Source organism: Talpa europaea, assembly GCF_964194135.1.
Source record: "Talpa europaea genome assembly, chromosome: 5".
NCBI classification, from domain to species: domain Eukaryota; kingdom Metazoa; phylum Chordata; class Mammalia; order Eulipotyphla; family Talpidae; genus Talpa; species Talpa europaea.
The window spans coordinates 100,875,885-100,898,576 of NC_140071.1; the positions used below are offsets into that span (position 1 = coordinate 100,875,885).

Consider the following 22,692-nt stretch of genomic DNA (forward strand, 5'->3'; position numbering starts at 1 on the left):
GACTTCTATTTCAAAATTTACCACCACCTTTAAATATCTTATATAGAGATTGAGCTAAGTGGCTAAGTAAGGGGCTAGAGACACTATGAGGTTAACAACATTATGGTAAGAATTACAGAAAAGCACTGTAATAATCACAGTACTGTTATCCTCAGAGTTGATTTCAGAAAAGTTGGTGATATTAATGTCATTATTTAATCATTAGATTTGTAATGAGTATTGTTGGGACATGTTAAGTGACGGTCCTATGAAAAATAAATAAACCTAACATATCAATTATGAAGGTCTTTTTTTTTTTTAACCACAAAGGCATCACAAAGTCTCTTTTGATTTGTGAGTAAGAATCATGTACAGAAAGACTGAGAACTCTGCTGTTTAATCCATCCATCAAACTCAGGAAAATGCCATATTGAAATTAAATCATTTGACTAATGTATTCCTCCACGTCATTTTCGCCAGAGAACCTATCACACCTCATCCAACTATCCACAGATCACTTCTTGTCTATCTGCCCCTATAATCAAAGAAAGATGTCTTTACCTCTGATCCCTTTGACTATCTCTTAGAATAAGATTCTGAGCTATATTACCCATTGAGATGTATTACCCATGCCCATCCACTTGTGAGCTTGTGTTTTAACCTGGTTCATTTTTGTGTTGTTTTTTTTTTTTAAGATTTATTTATTTAGGCATACTAGAATTGGGGTACAGGCCAGAGGTGCAGGGGTGAGAGGATTCACCAGAGACAGAGAGGGGAAAAGAACAGGCAGACTGACTGAAATACACTGCAAAGGGGAGCAGCGGCCCATGTGAGTAGCTCCTTGGCCGGGGATTGAACTTGTGCTGCAGAAGCTGTGGAAAGTTTCATAGTGCAGTTTTTAACTCCTTATGCCACCAGGGAGACCCTGGTTCATTTGTGTTTTGACCTGGTCTACTAATGGATGTAATATTTCAGTGCAACTTTGTGGGACAGATTTACTCCCAGAGGAATATTTTACTTTTGTGAATATGGGTTGGAAAAGAATAAGGTAGGAAGAAAAAAGATCAATTAAATTCCACTACTCCAAGTATCAGGGTAGTCTTTGTGGCCACTACATTTTCCAGATCCTGCATTCTCTTCTCAACAGAGAAACAAAATACATGGAACTAAATGCTTCTGTCATAGGATTAACTTTTCCTTCTTCTTGATAAACATCTCTGGAGTGGAAATGTGGATTGCTTCACCCTCTGCCCCATGTCATCAGGTCTTAGGATAGGCATGAAATGTTAGCTTTCACTACTTTTCAATTTTCAGATAATGTGAAATTGATGAGTATTAGATGAAAGCATCTGAAATTTTATGTGTATTTCAAAAGAGGGAAAACCTTCTTAGTTCCATGAAAGATGAAGAGAGAATTCCATCAGTTTTTTGGGGGGTAGTATGTGTGATTTGTTTTTTCTGCTTGGTGTTATGGAGGGGATTTAAATCCAGATAATACTAGGAATATTTAAATGCATGCTTAATTGCCAAATGAGAGAGCTCTGTGAGCAATCAAAACAGGACCTGGCAACCATTTCCTTGTGCTGCCTGGATGAATGGAGGCTGATCAAATCACTTCTTCTAGCAACTGCCAGTTAAGGCATTTTTGGTATCATCCTCTGTGGTGTTTATTAAAAGATTGGCTATATTTAAGGGGAAACAGCAAGTAGAGGAATTATTAAAGTTCAGAACATAGTACTATATGAGTTATATTTAAAGGCAGGTATACTTTGTAAAGAATTGGAAGGTATTTCTGGAACACGGCATCTCTGTTGCTAAATTTTACTACCTCTTAAGTTCATCTCCTTGCCCTGCATTCTCCTGCGAGGGTGCACATCGCAGATGTCTGCATGGCTCCAGTATGCCCTGGTTTTCTCCTTACCCCAGTATCTGTCTGCACTAATCCAGTCTGCAATCCCCTACCTAATACATCAATAAAATGCTTCACTGTTTGGTTTTTACATATACCAGTTATTCAACCCATAAGAACTTATTCAGCTTTCTCTTGACTTGTATTTCAAATATAAACTCCTCAGCCTACTGATGTTTGAGGTCTCTAACTTGATTAGCAGCCATCCTTGACTGTTTTCCATCATCTCCTTCCAAGTCTTTAAATCTGCTTTCCACTCCGTGAAGTAGGCTTACACCTGCCTGCCACTGTACTTTTACTCTTGACATTCTCCATTATCCCATTGCTTGCTCAATTCTTTCTTAAAAAAGTTTGCATTTTCCAGAATTTTTTTAAATTCCATAGGCACTCTGTATTGATACAAGATTTCTCTTAGAATTGTCAAGATTTTTTTCTAAAATTCTACAATAAATTTATTTAGTGGGGATTTTACTATGCCAGGCACTCTGCTACAAATATTCAGAAATATTTTTTATGTGAGCTTCTTAACAACTCCTTAGGTACCTGTTTCCATTTAGCAGTGTACATATGAGGAGACTGAGGCTTAGAGAGCTTTCTTGGCTTGCCCACACCCATAGGACAAGAGAAAGGCGGAACTGAAAATAAAATACTAATTTCCTTTCCAATCAGTGTTCTTTCCACCCTTTCCAATGTTCTGCACTGTTTGTATAATTACTATGGTTTTCACTGGTTACTTATTATTCTCTTGAATTTGTTCTATGGTACAAATTCAGATAGACAGGATATTCTTTTTTTTTTTTTTTTTAATCTTTTTGCAATGCCTACTACAGGGCTCTGGAAATAGAAAGCATTTAAAGACAGAAGCTGAATGATATGTTACTGACCTCTATTAAATCTACAAGTCATTGCCCTTGTGATACTTTTGCACTTATTTCTGGGAGAAGTTTCAGTAAGACTTTCACTGTTTGGCGTGCATGGAAACAAACATCTGGCATGTACCATCAGTGAACATGGCTGGTTATCAAGTCCGGGACCAAAACCAGGTCAGCCAGTTCCTCAGCAATATTCTGCCACCCCTTGAAACTTGGTGCTGTGACCTGACATCATAGGAATGTGCTGTGTATCCATAGGCTCTTTGCAATGCTTCTCTCCTGGCTCTTGGGCAGTTATACCCATTATAGGTGTGTGTGTGTGTGTGTGTGTGTGTTTACCCATTTCATAATATTAAGAAATTTAGCAATTAGTCATGCTATTAATAAAAGTGTTGTGTAATGTCATTGGAATTGCAGGTACCATGCCAAACCTAATGTCAAGTTCCCTTTGGAAGTGAACACTGATCTTTCCAGCCCCACATGCGTCCGAGTCCTATAGGTTCTTGGTGATTCTGTCTATGCGGACAGTCTGACCCTGAGCTGAGCTGCTACTTAGCTGTTTCTCTGGTTGTGGGCTGTGAGTCAACACATTGAATAGCTATTTAGTATTTCTCTACTCTTCTTGACAACCCTGATTTATTGAAAGGTTCTCCCTGTAAATGATAAGGAAATTGCTACATACTGCTGTCCCCCATTAGAAAATTAGGCAATTAAGATTCTTTAAGAAAAGATGAGGAAGTCAGTGCAGAATTGAAATCCTGGGTATGAAGCTTCCAATATTTTCCTCCTCCTTTGGGGCAAATGAAACCACCCAGCATCCAGAGAGAGGGATAATCTCTCATTCAGGCAAGCATGACTTCTGGGCACATCAGACTAAGAGCATAGGACAGCTACCTGCTAATCACGGGGCTTAATAGAGCATCATAGTGGAAAGGCTGAGAACGTAGACTCTGGTGAAACACCCTGGGCTAGAGTTGCAGCTCTGCCACTGACTAGCTGTGCCATCCAAGGAAGGTGACAACCTCTCTGTGTTGTTGCTCATCCTTAAATAGAGATTAGAATGAAGATGACCTCACATGGCTGTTACCAGCATTAAATGAGTTAATACGTATAAGGTATATAGACCAGCATCTGTTACTGAGTAAATGCTATGTAAGTGGTTAAGTTAAAAACCCAAAGAAAAGAAACAAAAAGAAAAGGAAAAAAAAAACAAACAAACTTCTTTTCAATGCCTTCAACCTTGCAGCACTGATAATCTTCTTGGAAAGAATAGCTTTATCTCTTATCACAACTAGACCCTGTATACACCACATTTGAGAGATACTGAGGTCATAGAACTGAATTAAAACATGAAATATTCCCACCTTAGTCCTCATTACTCAATCTCGAGAGCTATTTTGGGGTCACTAAAGTCTTTTATCCAGTATGTAGAGAAGGAAAAAACGAGATCGGGGAATATTCTACAGAGTGAACTAACAAAGGATCACAGGAAAGTGATCCTACTTAGAAATGTGTATTTTAAGTGCGTTGGTTCATTGAACTTTTTCTCATTTTTCAGCTACTACCACACAATCAAAGCGAAGAGGCCACTTCTCTAGGTGCCCCAAACAATACAAACATTACTGCATCAAAGGGAAATGTCGCTTCGTGGTGGCTGAGCAGACGCCCTCCTGCGTGTAAGTGGAGCCCCCCAAGACAGCAAGTAACGGGGCGCAGCATGGCGCCACCTGGGGTTTGCCAGCACTGGAAAGTCTGAGCTAACCAAGCCATCTGTCGGGACACATTTCTGCCTGGTCCAGCCTCTGGGCATGTGTTTAGGGGCACTTGGGCAGCACCTTGTGGAGAAACTGACACACACTTTCCTCCTGAAATATGAGCTTGTGAGAAAGTCCAGATCTGCTTCCAGGCAGGGCCCTGTCTTCTGCTGCCTTACGCAAGCCAAACTGATTCTGTCCAGTGTTAGGGTGCGTTTCAGCTCAAATAATCCACCAGGTGGTTCCAATGGAAACAAATTCTTTTGGCATGTGTTGTGTGGTTTGAAGTTAATGTAAATATGAAGGAATTCCTGCCAAATTAAAAGTTACTTTTTTTTGCAGGTGTCAATTAAGGGCAAGGAAATTGATTCTATTTATAAGAAAAGATTCACAAAGCCTGTTTGCTACAGCAAACAAAGTGACAAATTCTCTTTCTAACTCATAGAAGATTAAGAGTTCACTTTTAATTTTACTCAGGCACAAACCTGTTTGCATATTTTACTTTCTTTTAAGCAGATGTGCCCCCAAGCCCTTTCCCGGTAAAGGAGCAAGGGGATTTTTAAAATATAATTTTGACCTAAAGTTCATACCATGTTTATGTTAGTCTCTGTGTTTCTCCCAGTATATATATTTTTTCCTTAAGTATGTCTGAGTAGTGGTAACACATTCTATTTAAGTAGAACATTTAAGGGTCATGGACTTCCTCAAAATTCAATTATAATTAAGTTTAGTTTTAAAAATAAAACACATGGGTAGTATTCAGAGAGGAATAGAATTGCTAGTGTAAAGGGATAAGGCAAACGAGCCTAAGCATGTGCTGGGAAATATACAGCTAATTAAAAAAATCATTTAATTGCTCACTGGCTTGGGAAGCTATATTAAGTTTTAAAAATATTGATGCCCTTTAACCTGGCACATTTCCTTACTGATCCCTGTGTGTGCAGACTGTTGTTCTTTAATATTGCTGCCTTCTAAATCACAGGTAGTGTGGAATATAAATCAATACAAGCTTGTCCCTTTCAGTCAGAGGTTAAAATTCATTTCCTTGGTTCTACAGCTCTTCTAATCCTGGCCTAACCCTAAGGCTATATCTCTCACCCTGTTCCCGATGTTCCTCTAGAATTAGATATTCCATTCTTTTTTTTAACTTATTTTTTATTTTTTTTTAATATGCATTCCATTCTATGGGTTATTACATAAGCTCTTCTCACAGTCTGGAAAGTTTATTCTTAGTGATGTTCTAAGGTGCAACTCAAACATCAGCCCTTTCTGGACCCCCACGCTGACTTCTCCTGAGACACATGCCGGAGTAGGAGTTAGATAGCCTTCTCTGTCTGCCAGTCACATTCTAGGGATGCTCTTTCCTCCATAGCTTAACTGCCTGTTTCTTTGAATGACCCATCTGTGACTGTGAGCTCCTAAGGGCAGGGGCCACAGTTTTTTATTTTGTGTGTTCTAGAACCAAGTATGTGCCTGGAATTTATTAAGTGCTCAAGAAATGCTGGAGAAATAACTGAATAAGTCCTCCTGTCGTGGTCCATCCAACTCTATGTTAATGCCAGAACCCAGGCCTTAATATGAAATAGGAACATCTAACTGGGAGTAACACAGAATGAATGGGACGTAGAAAAGCATGGGAGACAGGACAGAGATTTGGGAGTCCAACAGACATTTGTTAAAATTTTATTTCCACCCATTATAAGCAGTGCTAGCAATGGCTCATTTACCTCTCCTGAGTCTTAATTTTATCATCTATAAAGAGGGAAAGTAGTGTCTTTCTCTGACGTGTTGGAAACTAATATCTCATGATATTCAACACAGAGCAAATTTTCCATATGATGTACCATTGAGATGAGTGGGAGATGTTTAACCAATGCCTGGCGTTGTAAGTACTTAATGTAGCAGAGATTCAGACAAAACTGTCATGTCATTGGTGACTACTCATCTTAGGAAACCAGAAGTAAATCTTTTTGCTGGCGATCACAGAAGATTGTGGATTCCTGTTTTTTATGTAAAGAAAACAAAAAGTGTATTGCAAATAACTCAAATTTTCTGTTAGTCTTCTTAATATTTTCTTGGAATGGAGACTGTATCCAGATACATCAGTTTTATTTATTTATACAACACAATTCATTAAGCAGTGTTACTGTGATCCAGGGCATGAACTTAATTAGTCACTCTCCTGTTTTTAAATTGCAGTCCAATTCACTTAACTTTTCTATACCTCAGTTCTCCATCTATAAAATGGGATCTATAATAGTGCTTACCTCTAAAGTTGTTATAAGGATCAGTTGGGTTAATACTTATAAATCTCTTATAAGAGTGTCTGGTAATTATTTCAGTTGGTGATCTCAATTCCTGACTTTGCAGAGTCCTCAGGGACAAGAACTTCTTAAAAATTCTTTAAAATAAAAGATGTTTTAAATTTGTTTGATAGATAAAAACTCACTCATTCAGCTTTCAATAAATATGTATGAGGATCTTTCAGCCTTGCCTCATGCTCTCCCATAACAGATACACATACAGATTAAAAATGATGACCAGATGGCATGTTATTTGTTTGATGAGAAGTAAAATACCACGGGAGTATTACAAGTGACTGTGTGAAGGCTTCATCTTCTAGTATGGCTCCACTGGGTTATAACTGGCAAGAAGTACTGTTTAGTAGGGTCTTCCTAGTGGTGCAGGGGTTAAAGTCTCAGCACTATTATATATCACCATTCACTACAGCATGAGTTCAATCCTGGCCAGGGAGCTATCCACATGGCACAGCAGACCTCTCCTGTCTCACCTGCTGCTCCCCTCCACAGTGTGTTTCAGTAGATCTGCCTGTTCTGCTCCCCACTCTGTCTCTGGTGAGACACCAGAGACACCTCTGGCCTACATGCCAGCTCTTGTATGCATAAATAAATAAAAATAAATTAAAAAAAGAAAAAATTTAATGAAAATTTCAGTTAAAGCACGGCTAAGGAATGGAACCAGAGTTTAAAATTAGAAAAGCATTCTAAAAGAGCAGCAAGTAATTGCTGTCTATTTTATGGGAAAAAAGCTATTGTTTAAAAATGTCATATTTAATAAATTTGTTAGAGAAACATTTAAGCTAATTGGAAGAAGCTGTATTTGTAAGGTATTATGACCCTCCCAAAAAATCTTAAAAAAATCTCCACACATGCAATTTTAAAAGTGATATTTCCCTCCCAGTTCCTGTTCTATGTGCAACATATTCCTGATACTTTGAGATATTTATTCATTTTATTGTGAAGATCCCTGGGTACCTGGCAGTAAATAATGTTCCCTCTTCATCTGGGTTCTTTTGCTAGATGTTATTAGGCATCTTTGCTTTCATTGAGCCTCACCTTTTAATTGATGGTTGTGGCTGAGTTTTTCTTATCTTTTGAAGTGTTATAATAGCTACATTTATGGTATTACAAGATCTCCTTTCTTGAGAAATACAGACTTGGTGGCAGTTAACTGACTTGGCTTTTACCAAACATAAATGGCCTGGTAATAAAAAAGAAAACACCAACAATAACAAATATGAGATTGCACAGAAATCTTTTCCAGAAGCATAATTTCATCTTTTTGAGATTTCAATAAAAATGTATATGACCAGCACCTCTCTGTGTTTTGAATGAGTCTAAGAAGAAAAAACATGCATTAGCATGTTAGCTAATGCAAAGGTACTGATATTACACCATATAATTTTGGTTTTAAAATGTCCTGCGACCTGCTATATTTACCATTTAAGCATCTGATATAATTCAGGAAATATTACCTATGGTCTCCAAATCCCTGAGCCTTCAGGTCCTTGAGTGTCATTCAGGCAAATCTTGACTTGATCAAATGTTTCTATAACTGTAACCTCAAACCTGGGGCATCTGCTCAGTGGAGGTGAATCCTAAGTTTGTATTGAAGGACAGTTGAGAGAATGAGGGAAGTGATGACCTGTTGATTTCTGGTCACTGTACTTTAAGAAGGTCATTTTGAGGAGAGTGGTGGGAATGGAATGAAAATGTGGACTTGGAGGATCAGGTGAAGGAAACAGCGGATACAATGTACTATTTTAATTTAAGAAGATGTGGTTAGGGTGACAATCAGAGCAATGGAAGAAAGAGCATTACCTAGTCTGTGACCTCTGTCAGCAGTATGGCTCTTAGAACTTATGGGTGTTAGTTACAAAGAAACAAAGAGAAGGGGGGGAGAGAGAGAAAAAATATGAATTAATCACATAGAATACAGGCCTTTATGGAGTTTTTTACATTTGGACACAAGTCTAGAGCTTTCACATACGTTACTGTTTTGATCATATGAAACAGTGTATATATTTATAAAACTTTTTAGATTTATAATAACAGAGCATAGGCACTTTGAGACTGTTTATATTGCCCTATGATGAAGTGAGAAATCCTGGGGAGTTTTAAAAGTTCTTCTCGTGGAAGTATTTAAACATTTGGGAGTGCTGTGAAAGATAACTTATTATCCCCTCCTTTTCACACCCAGAATCTAAAATTTCAAAATAAATTTTAGTAAATTGCTATCATCTCTGCTTATTTATATTAGACATATTTTTAATAATGTTCAAGTGATGACAGATTTTCAGCAAAGATAGTGAAGTTATTCATGCACAGTAGCATACAGTTTTTATTTTTCTTTGAAGAAATTGTGTCCTTGATTAATTCCAAGAAATGAAGTCTCAATTTCTTAAAAAATATTAGATTCCTAAAATTATTGTTTATTTTACATTGTTTTATTTTTCTTCTTGTTTTATTTTTCTAGCTGTGATGAAGGCTATGCTGGGGCAAGATGTGAGAGAGTTGACTTGTTTTATCTAAGAGAAGATAGAGGGCAGGTTTTGGTGATTTGTTTGATAGCAGTTATGGTAATTTTTATCATCTTGGTGGTCGGTGCCTGCATATGCTGTCAGTAAGTATTTTGAAATTAATTTTAAGTAAATCTGAGTAATTGTATTTTGCTCATTCCCCCCCCCCTTCTTTCCCTTCTCCCTACCTTTTCTCTTTCCTTTTTGCTTAGAGAATAAACCACATGATCAAGGTTTGTCATCATTTATATGAAGTTTTTATTTGTAATAAAACTCTCCTCGGGCCTCCCAGGTGGCGCCGCGGTTGAGTGCTGGGTTGCGAAGCTGCCCGCGGCTGCGGCGCCGGTTCGATCCCCGGCTGCTCCCCGGCCACTGGAGGAGGGTCCCACATGGCGCGCAGACCTCTCCTGCCGCCCGCTGCTCCCCTCAGCAGTGTGCTTCGGTCCTTCTGCCTGCTCTGCTCCCCGCTCTGGCTCTGGTGAATTCTCTCACCCTCCCGCGCTTCTGACTGTACCCAGTGCATGTATAAACAAAACAAACAAACAAATAAACTAAATAAATAAAAAAACATGCCTCTATTAAAAAAAAATCAATTAAAAAATAAAAAAAAAAAAAAAAAAAAATAAAAAAAAGTAATAAAACTCTCCTCATCCCCCTCCATTCCTTTTTGAGAACCACCATTCTGTGGTCAGAGTCTAAGGGTTGGTTTTTTTTCTTATATATTCCACAAATGGGTGAAAGCATGTGGCATTTGTCTTTTTCCTTATGACTTCATTCACTTAGCATAATTCCTTCAAGTTCCATCAATGTTAATTGCAAATTGAAGATTTCATCTTTATTTTTATGGCTGAATAGATTACTATATTTTTTATGGCTGAATATTAATCTATTCAGTTATATCTGCTATATATACATATAACATCTGTAGCCACTTATCCATTGTTGGGCACTTGGTTTGATTCCAGATTTTGGGGATTGTGAATAGTGCTACATTGAACATAAGGGAACACATGTTTTTTCAAATTAGTTTTTTCATATCCTTTAGATAACTACCTAGAAGAGGGATTACTGGATCATATGGTAATTCTATTCTTTTTTTGTAACCTCCGTACTGTTTTCCATAGTGGTTACACCAATATACATTCCTACCAACAGTGCACGAGGGTCCCTTTTTCTCCACATCCTTGCCAACAGTTGTTATTTCTTGATTTTATGGTCACAGTCATTCTAACTGGTGTGAGGTGAACTCTAATTGTGGTTTTGATTTTTATTTTCCTAATGATCAGCAATGTAGATCATCTTTTCATGTGTCTTTTGGCTATCTGCACATCTTCTCTGGTGAACTGTCTATCCTTGGGTGAAATATCCATTTTTTAACTGAGTTATATGTTTTTCTATTGTTGAATTGTATGAGTTGTTTGTATATTTTGGATTTTAACCATTTGTCTAATATATTGTTCACAAATATATTCTCCCATTAGGTATGTTGCCTTTTCATTTTAATGATTTCTTTCACTATGCAGAAGCTTTTTAGTTTAATATATTTACATTTGTTTATATTCTTCTAAGACAGTCATTTAAAAATTTTTCATTACAAGAAAAATATTATGTAACTGGGTGTGATGATGTATATAAACTAAGTGTATTGTAGTAACCATTCCACAGTATATACATATATCAAATCATAAAGTTGTATATCTAAGACTAATACAATGTGATGTCAGTTATACCTCAGTAAGATGAGGCCAATTGTTTAGTCTTAAAGTCTTATGTGAGCTAGCAAATAGACAAGACTTTGACTTTCTTAAACTGTCACAATAACTTTTAAAGATAGAAACAAATGAAAACATTTTTTTTCTTGGCCACATTAAAATAATAAATTTTATCTACAAAAGATGATTACACTATTTTTTCTGTCTTTACTTTTCATTATATAACCAACAATGACCTTGGTAATTAAGAAGACCCTTGCTTTTATTCTGAAATAGAGTAGCTTGCTACAACTCTTAGGTTAGTTTCTTTTGGAAACCCACTATGTTTTTTATCAGACAAGGACTCCCACAGAGAGTACTAAAACAGTATTTTCTTAAAAGGCAGCATCTTGTTTTGAAACAAGTTTTACCTATTACATTTACTTTGCCCATTGTACACACTGGGGGGAGGGGCTGTGATTCCTTCTTCTCAGTGTTGCTGCGAGAACAGCATCTGCAGAGTCACCTGGGATCTAGAGTCTTTGACTTTTGTATCATTAAATTTCTTTGAGATCTTGGAAAAATTTCTTAACATCATTAAACTTTAATTTGATTTTCTCTGAAATAAACCATGTAATCTATAGTCATGTAAAACTTCTGTGATAACATTGATTTATTGTTTCCCTTAGTTTATGAAAAAGGAGATTTTACAATGCCAAGATTGGGGCACAGCTGAGAAATGTTAATTTCTTCACACCAATTTTATTACATTATTTTTGAACAATAGTTTAAGAAAACTGGATTGCAGTCCAGAATACCTAACACATGTATTCACTGATGCATCTAAAAGCTTAATTGACATATCTAAAGACTCCCTTCACTTTCTTGATTTTCTAATGTCTATTTTCCATGTAAACTTTCTCTCATTTCATATTACATAATGTGTATCAGGCTATTTCGTAAAATAACTTGGCCTGAGAAAATTCGTTTGTGCTAGCCAAGCTCCAACAACAGATACCGTTTATTTCTATTTAGAAATTATACCCTGTCCACACTACTGCCTATAGAGCTATCACTTGAGACTAGAGAGAGATGGGGTAAGTGAGACTCTAAAATATTTAAGGAAAAAGGGAACCTGTGTATTTTGGTGTAGAGATGAAGTCATAGGCCCTCTTAATGATTCATTTTGTATTCACGTGAACTAACAGGCTCATTTTGATAATTTTCTAAGTCCTCTTAGGAAACGTCGTAAAAGGAGGAAGAAAGAAGAAGAAATGGAAACTCTGGGTAAAGATATAACTCCTATAAATGAAGATATTCAAGAGACTAGTATTGTTTAATGGTAAGTGTGATAAACTTGGTGGTTGAAAAACTATTCTGGTGACATTTATTTGGTGAAATGGGGCTTAACTGAATCTAGTAAACCATTGATTGGACTTGATTATGTTTTAAAAGTCTAAAAATTGACATTTTCCCCATAGAATCTGAAACCAAATAAAATAAATTCTATCTTTGCATGTTGACCACAGAGAAAGGCATTTAGGAGAGAGGACTTTGTATACTTTTTCTAATATACTGGGATCAGTCTGCTTTCTAATTCCACATGGTGGTGGTGTTTATTTTACATTTCCCGCCTCATTTTGGGGCATAAGAGAGAACTATTTTCGTTTAGACACCTTATATTGAAAGGTAAAAACAATAGCAATGTTTTAATAATGACCACATTTATTGAGCATTTACCATATGCCAAGGACTGTTCTGTGCTCTTTAAATGTTGTATTATTTAGGATCATAGCAAGACTCACAGATCTTCTCAGAAGATGAAATGATAAGATTTTGATGAAGAGGCTGGGAGAACAGGGTTGAGGGAATCCTCAGAAACGTGAGGCTTTTGGAGTCTAGCTGTGGCAAGAGGCATTTGCTTCCAAAGCCTGGAGGAAGTGTTACCGTGTCTGAAACACTCATCTCCCCCTCCCTCAGGGGCTATAATTGCAGACAGATATAGCTGCCTGGAATCTAAGCAAGGAAGGAGGTGAGGACTGGAGATAAATAGCCCTGGCTTTCCTCCTGCCTCCAGACCTTCAGCCAAGTTCAAACCAGAACCTGAACCAGGGGGTCAGAGAGCCTATGTGATGCAATCTGTAGCGTCAGTCCCCAGCAGCACGCACAGCACAGGGTGGAGGACAGCCTCCGGAGTATAACTAGCATAATCAGCCCAGGAACTTTGGCCTATCACAGCATCTAACCCATCAAGCTTGTTTAAGATGATGAAAATGTGTTGGCTCACATGAGCTGGCAGTTAGAAAGAAAGGTCATCTTCATATGTAGTTGAACCAGGGGCACCAACTCAGGGAAACACTTTTTCAAGCTTTTTTTTTTTTTTCTTTTGCTGCTCACTGTTTGAAGAGTTGACTTCATCGTTGGCTAGGACATCTTAAGTCATAACAGATGCCAGCAGCAATTGGAGCCGCTTGCTTTCTTGTTTACGTCCAGCAAGAGAGAGCTGTGGCTTTCCTAGCTCTTTCAGCAGTAACAAAGAATCTTCTTTCTCAGAAACTCCCAGCAGATTAATGGGGTATCAAGGAATTACAGTATTCTCTTAACAATACAAGGATTACTCTAAGGAATTGAAAGCAGAATACAGGCTCTCCAGATTTTTTCTTAGTTGTATGTTACATTCCTTTTCAATGGTATGTTCTTTTTTTCTCTCTCTCTTTTTCATTTTAATTCCTATAGGCTATGAAGGTACCTCCAGGCTGGCTTGCTCATTTGAAAATGGACGGACTGTGTCTCAGGAAAACTGCTAGCTGAAATGAATTTCAAATAATGTATTTACTTTTTGCTTGTAAAGTTTGTGTTGTTTACTATTGTTTTTATAATAATAATACATAATTTTATTATTTTTGAGTAATTGGGAAAAATCACCCAATTAAGAAGGGGAATTATAGTAAATTCCCAAATTAAGTTTTGTGACCAAGATTACTAGTCAAACAAAAAAAGAAAAAGAGGAAGGAGTTTAGAGTTTGGGAACTGAATTAATAATAAACATTTATTGAACACATAAAATGTGCTAAGAGTTTGAAATATATTATTTCATTTAATCCTTGCAAGAGCCTGTGAAATACATATTATGATTTTCATTTTCCATGTATGAAAACAGGCCCAAAGAATTTAAATAATCTACCCCAGATTTATAATTATGAAAGGTAGAGTTGGAACCAAGATTTACCCAAGTTCAGAGTCTATCCTTTTGGCCATCATCTCTGTTAATTTTATAACCCAGAATTTCATACTGAGCTACATTTTACCATGAATGAGATTTTCTGGTCATTTTCTGCAGAAACTCAGGATGCAGTCTTGGCCTGTCTTCCTTTGCCTTCATGCTTTCCATAGCATTGGCTTTTATCATGTTTTGTTTTGTTTTGTTTTGTTTTGTTTTGTTTTTTGCTCCTGTATAAATTCTCAGTGACATGAATAAATTCTTACATTTTCAAAGCAAACAAATTTATCCCATAGCTAGGGTAATGGATAAAAATGGAAAGTAAATGCCTGTCAATCTTCAAGTCCAGGTAAGTGTTAATGCTCATGAACACATAAATTATAGCACCAGAAGAAGCTGTTTATTCCAAGGTAATGACTAGTGAGAGGATACTAGAGTGCAGGCAGAGCCAGATTGTGGTCATATTTCTTCAATTTGTTCTAAGAAAACTATCTGTAATAGCTCTCAGGTAAATTTAGTGTAATGAAATCATGACTATAGTCATTTATTGCTTGCAGCCATCTTGCCAAATGCTCCTTCATCTCCATATATATTTAATAAACACTTTAAAATCTGAAAAAGCAAAATCTACATATGGCCAATATTCCACAGACTATAGGCTTTTTTCGTTGACTGGGTAGATCATTTACAAACACCAATGGAAGGTGTCTCTGTGTTGTTGTATGTTGGTTTTATTGCTGATCAATCAAGCAGTTTCTTTTCTGGGATCTGTAAATTTAAGTACAGTGTAGACTCCATACACAATGTGTAGCAGGGAATTCAAAAGAAAGGTAGATTGTACCTTCTATCACACAGGATGTTGAGAATGAGACAGTGTCTATGCTTACATGTAACACAGAAAGAGCTCCCATGTCAAGAGCTAACTTGAACAACTGATCATTTTCTAAATCAATATCGTCTCCTGTTAATGACCATCCTTGAAACAGGATCATTCCAACAGATTTGTGTTGTAGATGCTCTATTTTTAAGTTTCTGGGTTCACATATGCCCTTTCTTTTTCTCAGTCTTCCTTGCTTCTATGATGGCTTTACAAATGCTTGTTAGAGCATTTAAAAACAATTAAATCCTCAATACTGTAAATATTCCTGAACCAAATTTGGCCAACCAATGGACTCTCTCAAGTCAATTCATGCTTGAAGATTTTGTTCTAATACTAAAATGCTAATGGTATCTCTTGAAATTTAATAGATCTGGTTTCAAGAAAAAAAAACTGAGGTTGGGCCTCCCCGGTGGCGCAGTGGTTGAGCGCTGGGCTGCGAAGCTGCCCGCGGCCTCTGCCCCGCCGCTTAGATCCCTGGCTGCTCCCCCGCCACCGGAGGAGGGTCCCACATGGCGCGCAGACCTCTCCTGCCGCCCGCTGCTCCCCTCAGCAGTGTACTTCAGTCCTTCTGCCTGCTCTGCTCCCCGCTCTGGCCTCGTGAATTCTCTCACCCTCCCGCGCTTCTGACTGTACCCAGTGCTTGTATAAACAAACAAACAAACAAATAATAAATAAATAAATAAATATGCCTCTATAAAAAAAAAAAAAAAACTGAGGTTAAAACTTTTTAAAATGTATTTTATAATTGTTTTACACATACTAAATAACCTTGTTTATATAAACTGTCAATATTACCATGTAATAAAATAAATTTATTTTTAAAACAAAAAAAAATGTGTTTACTTGGGAATTTTCTATTGGTACCATGAGTTATTAATAGAAATATATTTGATTATTATTGCTTTAAAAACCTTATATTTTATAGAGTCTACTATTAGTAATTATGAAATCATTCATTCAGATGTTATTTTTTCCTTACAAACTGAAAAATTTGGCAGTGTGATACACCTATGGGATTATCTGGCTAAAATCTGGTTATACTTTTAAACCCTACCTCCAGCTGCACTTGGGTGAGCACTTAATAAAATTGGACAAATCCCAGGGGAATGGGGAACATAAAGTGAAGTTAATCTCTTTGACCTCTTAGGGTATAAAATGTGCATTTTGAAATAATTAGAAATCAAGTTTTGCTCCATGTGAACCAGAAAAAAAAATGGAAGCTGCTCAGAAAAGAACACAGATAAATTGTGAGATTCTTGGCAGTCTAAGTTCCCATTAGGTACATTCTCAAAGTCTAGCCTCATGTCATTCTTGTCCTCTGGCTCCCGGAGACATGTTAGTATCTTTATAATTAATTTATCATTTGCCTTAAACTACTTGTATTTTGGGTCTCTGTAACCTAGACCTAAGATCCTAACCAAGTCTGGTGCATCATGAGATTGTGGACAATTTCTCAAAGGGGAACTGGCATTATCTGTGAAACAATATGAATTTATGGTTTTCAAATAGTGCCCTCGATTGCGTTTGAGGAACATTTCTAGCAACAATTTTGTTTTCATTACACAGACATTTCCTTACACAGCATTGTAGAGGAGCAATCAGAGGAGCCAACAGGTATTGTTTAGGCACCTTCTGTATTCTAAGCACTGTGCTATCCACTCTGATGAATCCTAAGGAGGAATAAAACATGGTCACTCAAGGAACTTTCAGTTTAGAGGGAGAAACAGCTATTTACTGCTGATTTCGACATAACTTGGTGCTCTGAGAGTCAAACTTAACTACCTAAGAAGGAATTGTAGACATTCTTGAAGGAAATTACATCTGCACTGATGACTGGTTCTGAGGAAGTACAGCTATTTCTTGGGCCCTTGTCAAATTCTGAACGATTTCTTGAAAATCTCTGTAGTGGAGAACCCTGAAGGAGTTGCTACAAGGGAATAAGAGAAGGCACAGAATCAGTGATTCATGTTTGTTGAGACTGTCCCAACACTATAGAATAGTGAGGTGAGGAGAGGTGTTTCTGATTCCAGTGATGTTATATTATTAAGTGATGGACTGAGATGGGGAGTAGTACTTGATTTCTTTTCTGAAATTGATTACTTGGGCCGTTCAGAGTTTTCAATTTATGTCTTAATGTTGCAGGCAAGTTACATAGAGAGCAGAGTAAAATAATTTGTTGTTTGGATAAATCCCTTGTTTGTGTAAAATTTTCTAGACAAAGTCCAGGGCATATTTGAGTGCTTATAACTGAAAGTGCTTATAACTGTAAGCTTTCATCTTAAGGAGACCTCCATTTTAGTATAACCTGCATGTATTTTGAGATCTTAAACATATTAGAATATTATCATTCATTCATTCAAAAATATTAAGTAGCTATCAACTGCCAAGTATCTTAGGTGATAAAGATATATCAGTGAACAAAATGGTTAAGGAAAAATTATGAGCTTATATTATGGAGCTTATATTTTAGTAGATATATGAGCTTATATTATGGAGCTTATATTTTAGTAGATATAAGCTTTCATGACCTGGAATATATAGCAAAGCATAACCAAGAAATTATACTGTCCAGAGGACATTGCCATTAGAATTATAGCTGATACCACAGTTCTGGAGAATGAAAGTCATGATGAGCATTCACAGAACTCAATTCATGATAGGATTAACAGGTTTCCCTTGACCTTGACATTATTTACATATTTTAATAATGACTATCAAGAATAAAAAATGTATAGCTATGTTTCTTTGCTGTAAATTTCTTGATTTATACATTATTTTTGCAATGGTTGATGTATATGAGTGCTACATTAGGGTACCTGCTTTTCTTCAAGGAATCCTCAATGCTTCAAAGCATTTTTCTGCAAGGAACCTCTTCCCACATGATCGCCTTTGGCAGCTGAACATTAATGCCAGAACATAACGTGCAAATAGACTATTCTTGCCTGTTTGCTAATGTTACTGGATCCTGGAATGTGTATCTTACAATAACATCTAGTTGGCAATGCTATGAACTCATTCTACCTTGGGTCTTGTTGGCTCTTGGTGTTGAGAGTAGTCTGAAATTCTATATTAGGCAATTAAACTACATACTTCCAAAAACTCTAACACTTATTGTAAAAGATAAATTATTAGGGATGTCTCTGCTATTTGAAATAGCAGATATCGAGGTATGCTTAATCAACACTTATAGTCAACGTTTGTCTTATAAAATAAATGTTAATGAAGCACACATTTTAAAATATATTTTTTCTCTGCTTTATTATTCTTGCTTATATAAGTTACAAAAATAATAAATAAATGTGCTGCAGAGGTACTTGAAGAGGTGCTTTCTCCTTTGATTTGTTTTAAAAAAATCAAATAAACATTTTTCACAAACACAGAACCTCTTAATGTTGCTTGCTATGGCAAATGTAATTATTCTTGTAAGTCATGTGCAGAATATTAAAATATTTTGAGAATCTATGAGCCACGCTAGATATTTGCTATTTTCTGGGTTGTAGTAGGACGTGCAAGAGAATATTTACCTGGCATGCTCTCTAAAACCATTTTTGGAATACTGGGATGTGTAAACTGATTTTAATAAACCTGTTTCTAACATTATTTTTAACACCACAGGAACATTTGTTTACACAATGAACCAGAAGTAGCAATTCTAAAATAGTCATTTAGCCAGTGCTTTTGTTTGTTTGCTTGGTTTTGTTTGTTTAACTCCTAGAGTAAAGGTGACAGTCTGGGTACTGCTCCCCCACCTCTCTGCATCCTAACTCCAACTGCCTTTCAAATATCTGAACTCTTAACAAGACCTGAGCTTCTGATCATTCTACAAAAGGCATAGGGGTGGGGGAAACTTACTTCTGAAGCATTGCAGTGCAAAGGCTATTAGTGTGGGGTCTGTATTCAGAGGTCTCTGGACTTCAGTCTCAGGTCTGTCACTTACTGAAGGTTCTGGGCTAATTTCTTTCTTTTTTTTTTTTTGATATATGTTTTAATTTCTTTTCTTTTTTTTGGGGGGGGGGCCGCTAATTTCTTAACCTTGTAGTTCCCATAGTGAGGTGAAAGCAGATAATACATAGGGTGAGCTGAGAGGGTTAGATGAGATGTCTGTAAAATGCTTAGGGCAGCATTTGAAATATTTGAAACATTTTTTTACATGAAGATTCAGTTATTGTTATTATTATTAAGATCTGTAGTAAGTGATGATGATGAGGGTTATCATCATAGAAAACAAGGAATTCTTTCATGAAGCTGAGTTCTCTGTATTTTTAAGGATTCATGATCTTTATGGAAAGGAATGCCTCTCAATTCTTGTTAGAATAAAACATGTTTAGGTAAAGAATTCCAACTCAGTAAATAACCCTATGAAGTTGCCACATTTCTCTCCCTTTATTCTTTCTATCTTTCCTAATTCTTTTTGGAGAAATTAAGAAACAGTTACAATGAGAAAATTAAGGCAAAATAATTGCAATGTTAATGAAAAATAATTAGAGTTCTAATAATTTTTATATTATGCTGAGATAGGTTGTCTTTCTGGAGTTGGGCTTTATTACTTGTACACTCAATATCACTGGAAATGTTGAAATTAGCTTGGGCAAATGACTAGAAATAACCTCTCAGATGTAATTTGCAATGTGCCTGCGCAATAAGAGTTATTATATTGTTTACTACATGACAAACCTAAGGCTCAGAAAACTTTAGTGCTCTGCCAGTGACACTACTGGTAAGTCATTGTCTTTTACCTCTGCACTTTGGTATTTCAAACTTTGAAAGTCCATTAAAAAAGCCTTTCCAAATGGAAAGAAACAAAATTGTGTTGGCCTGGACCTGCCAATTAGTTAAATAAATGATTAATGTGACTATATGCTCGACAAATCCTTGAGTATTTTAAAAAGTGAAAAACTGGACAGAAATAAAATGAGGATTCTGTAATAACCAACTGATGGTTTTTTTGTTTGCTTTTAAATTCAACCTTTCAGGGGCTTCCCTGGTGGCACAAGGGGTTAAGCACCGCACTGTGGAGCAATCCACAGCCTCTGCAGCGTGAGTTCGATCCCTCGCTGGCCAGGGAGCAGCCCACCTGGCACAGTAGACCGCTCCTGTCTCGCCCGCTGCTCCCCTCAGCAGTGTGTTTCAGTCAGTCTGCCTTTTCTGTTCCCCACTCTGTCTGTGGTGAATCCTCTCACCGCCCCCTATCCCCCTCCCTCCACACCTCTCTGTACCCCAGCTCTTGTATGCATACATAAATAAATCTTTTTAAAAAATAAAATAAATGTCATTTTCTCCAAAATACATGACACAGAGTAAGGGACTAATACACTTGAAGTAAGCATTTAAATAAATAAATAAATAAAATTCAACCTTTCAGTCATGTAAAGCAGGTTTAACTATCTTTCCTTAATTCTGTTAAAATATCTGAAAGTAGAAAAAGGGAACATTGAATAAAACATACAGATTGAGCTGAAGAGCATGCACCTAATTCCAGGCACACATAGCCTGCTCTTATTGGATAATATCTAATTTGGTGGGACCAAAATAATTTTCAAACCACAAAGGGATGTGATGAAGTACATGTCCTGGAAAGTGTCTGGCTGCTCTTGAAGCTTTTGCAATGAGCAAAGATTTACACAAATGGATGTAATTTTAAACACATATTTTTATTGACACCAAAATTAACTCCATATTGCTAGAATCTCATAAATCTATCAATAGAACTTCAATAATTCAGACCCTACCATTCTGGAACTTGTCACCATTCAGGCACAAACTGGCTGGATGTTGCCTTCACAATTAAGAAACTGTTTTTTAAAAATAGATGAGATAGAAAAGTTATAAACCTTTCTATTACATTGAAAATTAAACGTCAGAAGCATCATTTTTTGGGGGGGAAGGGTTGGGACAGTAAAAAAAAATGTAACATTGGTTTACATGTTTTAAATCAAATTCATCATCTTTATAACTACCTTCAGATTCTAATTCAATGCTTACTAAAAATGGACAATGACAACAATAATATTCTAAGTGCAGTGAACATAGAGGGGAAATAAGAGATCATGCATTTTTCAGTAGAAAAGACATATACACAGTAACTTCAGTAAAAATCTGATGGTTTCATTCAATCATCCAGTGAAAATTCAACATCTCCTGTATGCATAGCAGAATGCCAAGAGCTCAAGATAAAAGGATGAACTAGATGTAGTCCATACTTCCAAGAATTTTGCTCTCTAGCAGAGAAGATAAGGCTTTAACATGTACAAATAATACCTTGCTAGTATAGCCTAGGAATTGAAGGGATTAGTGAAAATTTCTCAGAAAGGAAGCATTATCTAGACCTTGAAGAATGGATGGGGTGTGATAGACAAGTATAGGTAAGAAGACATTCAAGAACCTGGGTTAGTTCAAATTAAAGAACAGAAGAGTCTGAATCTATGGTTTCTTGAGGAATGGTGAGTATGCTAATTTAAACTAGGTCTCTAAGACAATCTAGAAAACAACCTGACATGATGTTCAGATTGACAATGAATGAACATGACATGTCAGTCAAATGCAAAGTCTACTTCCAAGTGGAGTGTATTCTGCCCACTGGGTCAACGTAACCTTTAGAAATTCTATGGTCAATGTGGGTTTGTGATGCCAATTCAATACCATGTGGAGTATACCATAAAGCACAGACACTATGTAAATTGATAGCTAAAAGTTGTCAACAGTGATTTGCCAGGACATATTGGAACCTGGGAGCAAAGGAAAAATGTGTAGCCACATATACTTATCAAAATATCCTCTTATATTTTGAAACAGGTAAAAACTGTTAATGTCAGTTATAAAAAAAGACATGTGAAGGTATAGATATGTGTGTCTATGTAAAATTTAATATAGTATCTAAAGAACTGCATTGTCCACTCTTCACATGCCATAGTGAACCCTCATAAATTTACCCTACTTGGAACCTGATGGTCAGTGAGTGGGGAACAGCAGATAGATTGAAAACAAACTGTTCTCATTGCATAATAACACAAAATTGTAAAGTAAATATCCACTGCTTTTCTTTATAATTTTGACATTTTGTTCATCATGAAATTTTGGGAGGATTTTTGATTTTTTAGAAACATCTTATTACATGTGATTTATCTTGATTTAAATTTCGTTGACTGGCAACTCCTTAAACTTTGAGTCAGAATCAGTGATAAATCTTACTCTCTTCATTCTAACCCCTGCCTTTGACAAAACCCCTGTTTTTGACAAAAGGCATGGGAGCAGGCTAAAATGGGCAGGTTCTACATGTAATTTTCCACAAACAAAAATCTCCACTTAAACTTAATGAAGTTTATATCTTGTTATTCACACTAACAGAGATTTTATTATAAGCATCTTTGGATCAAGGTTAAGTGTAAATGCCATTCCTTACTAGTGATATGACTGGGAAAATCACATAAATTGACCTATGCTCAGTTTCTTAACCTGTAAACCTGATTTAATAATGCTACTCTACCATACATTGGTGTGAGTGTAAATGCCATACTGCTGGTGAAACCCCCAGTCAATTTCAGCTTTCTGGGCTTAGTTGCTACCTGTAT

At 36.5% G+C, this 22,692-nt stretch overlaps 1 protein-coding gene across 1 annotated transcript in view; it reads left to right on the forward strand.

Moving 5' to 3' along the window:
• The window catches only part of BTC (betacellulin), a gene marked incomplete at both ends in the record, with an annotated part of 45,392 nt that extends 31,561 nt beyond the window's left edge, over window positions 1-13,831 (forward strand). The window contains 4 exons of the mRNA XM_084232980.1: window positions 4,319-4,436; window positions 9,291-9,437; window positions 12,256-12,311; window positions 13,761-13,831. Of these exons, the coding sequence (XP_084089106.1) occupies window positions 4,319-4,436; window positions 9,291-9,437; window positions 12,256-12,311; window positions 13,761-13,831 (392 nt within the window). The remainder of the gene's footprint in view (window positions 1-4,318; window positions 4,437-9,290; window positions 9,438-12,255; window positions 12,312-13,760) is intronic.
• Between the last annotated feature and the right edge of the window lie 8,861 nt (window positions 13,832-22,692).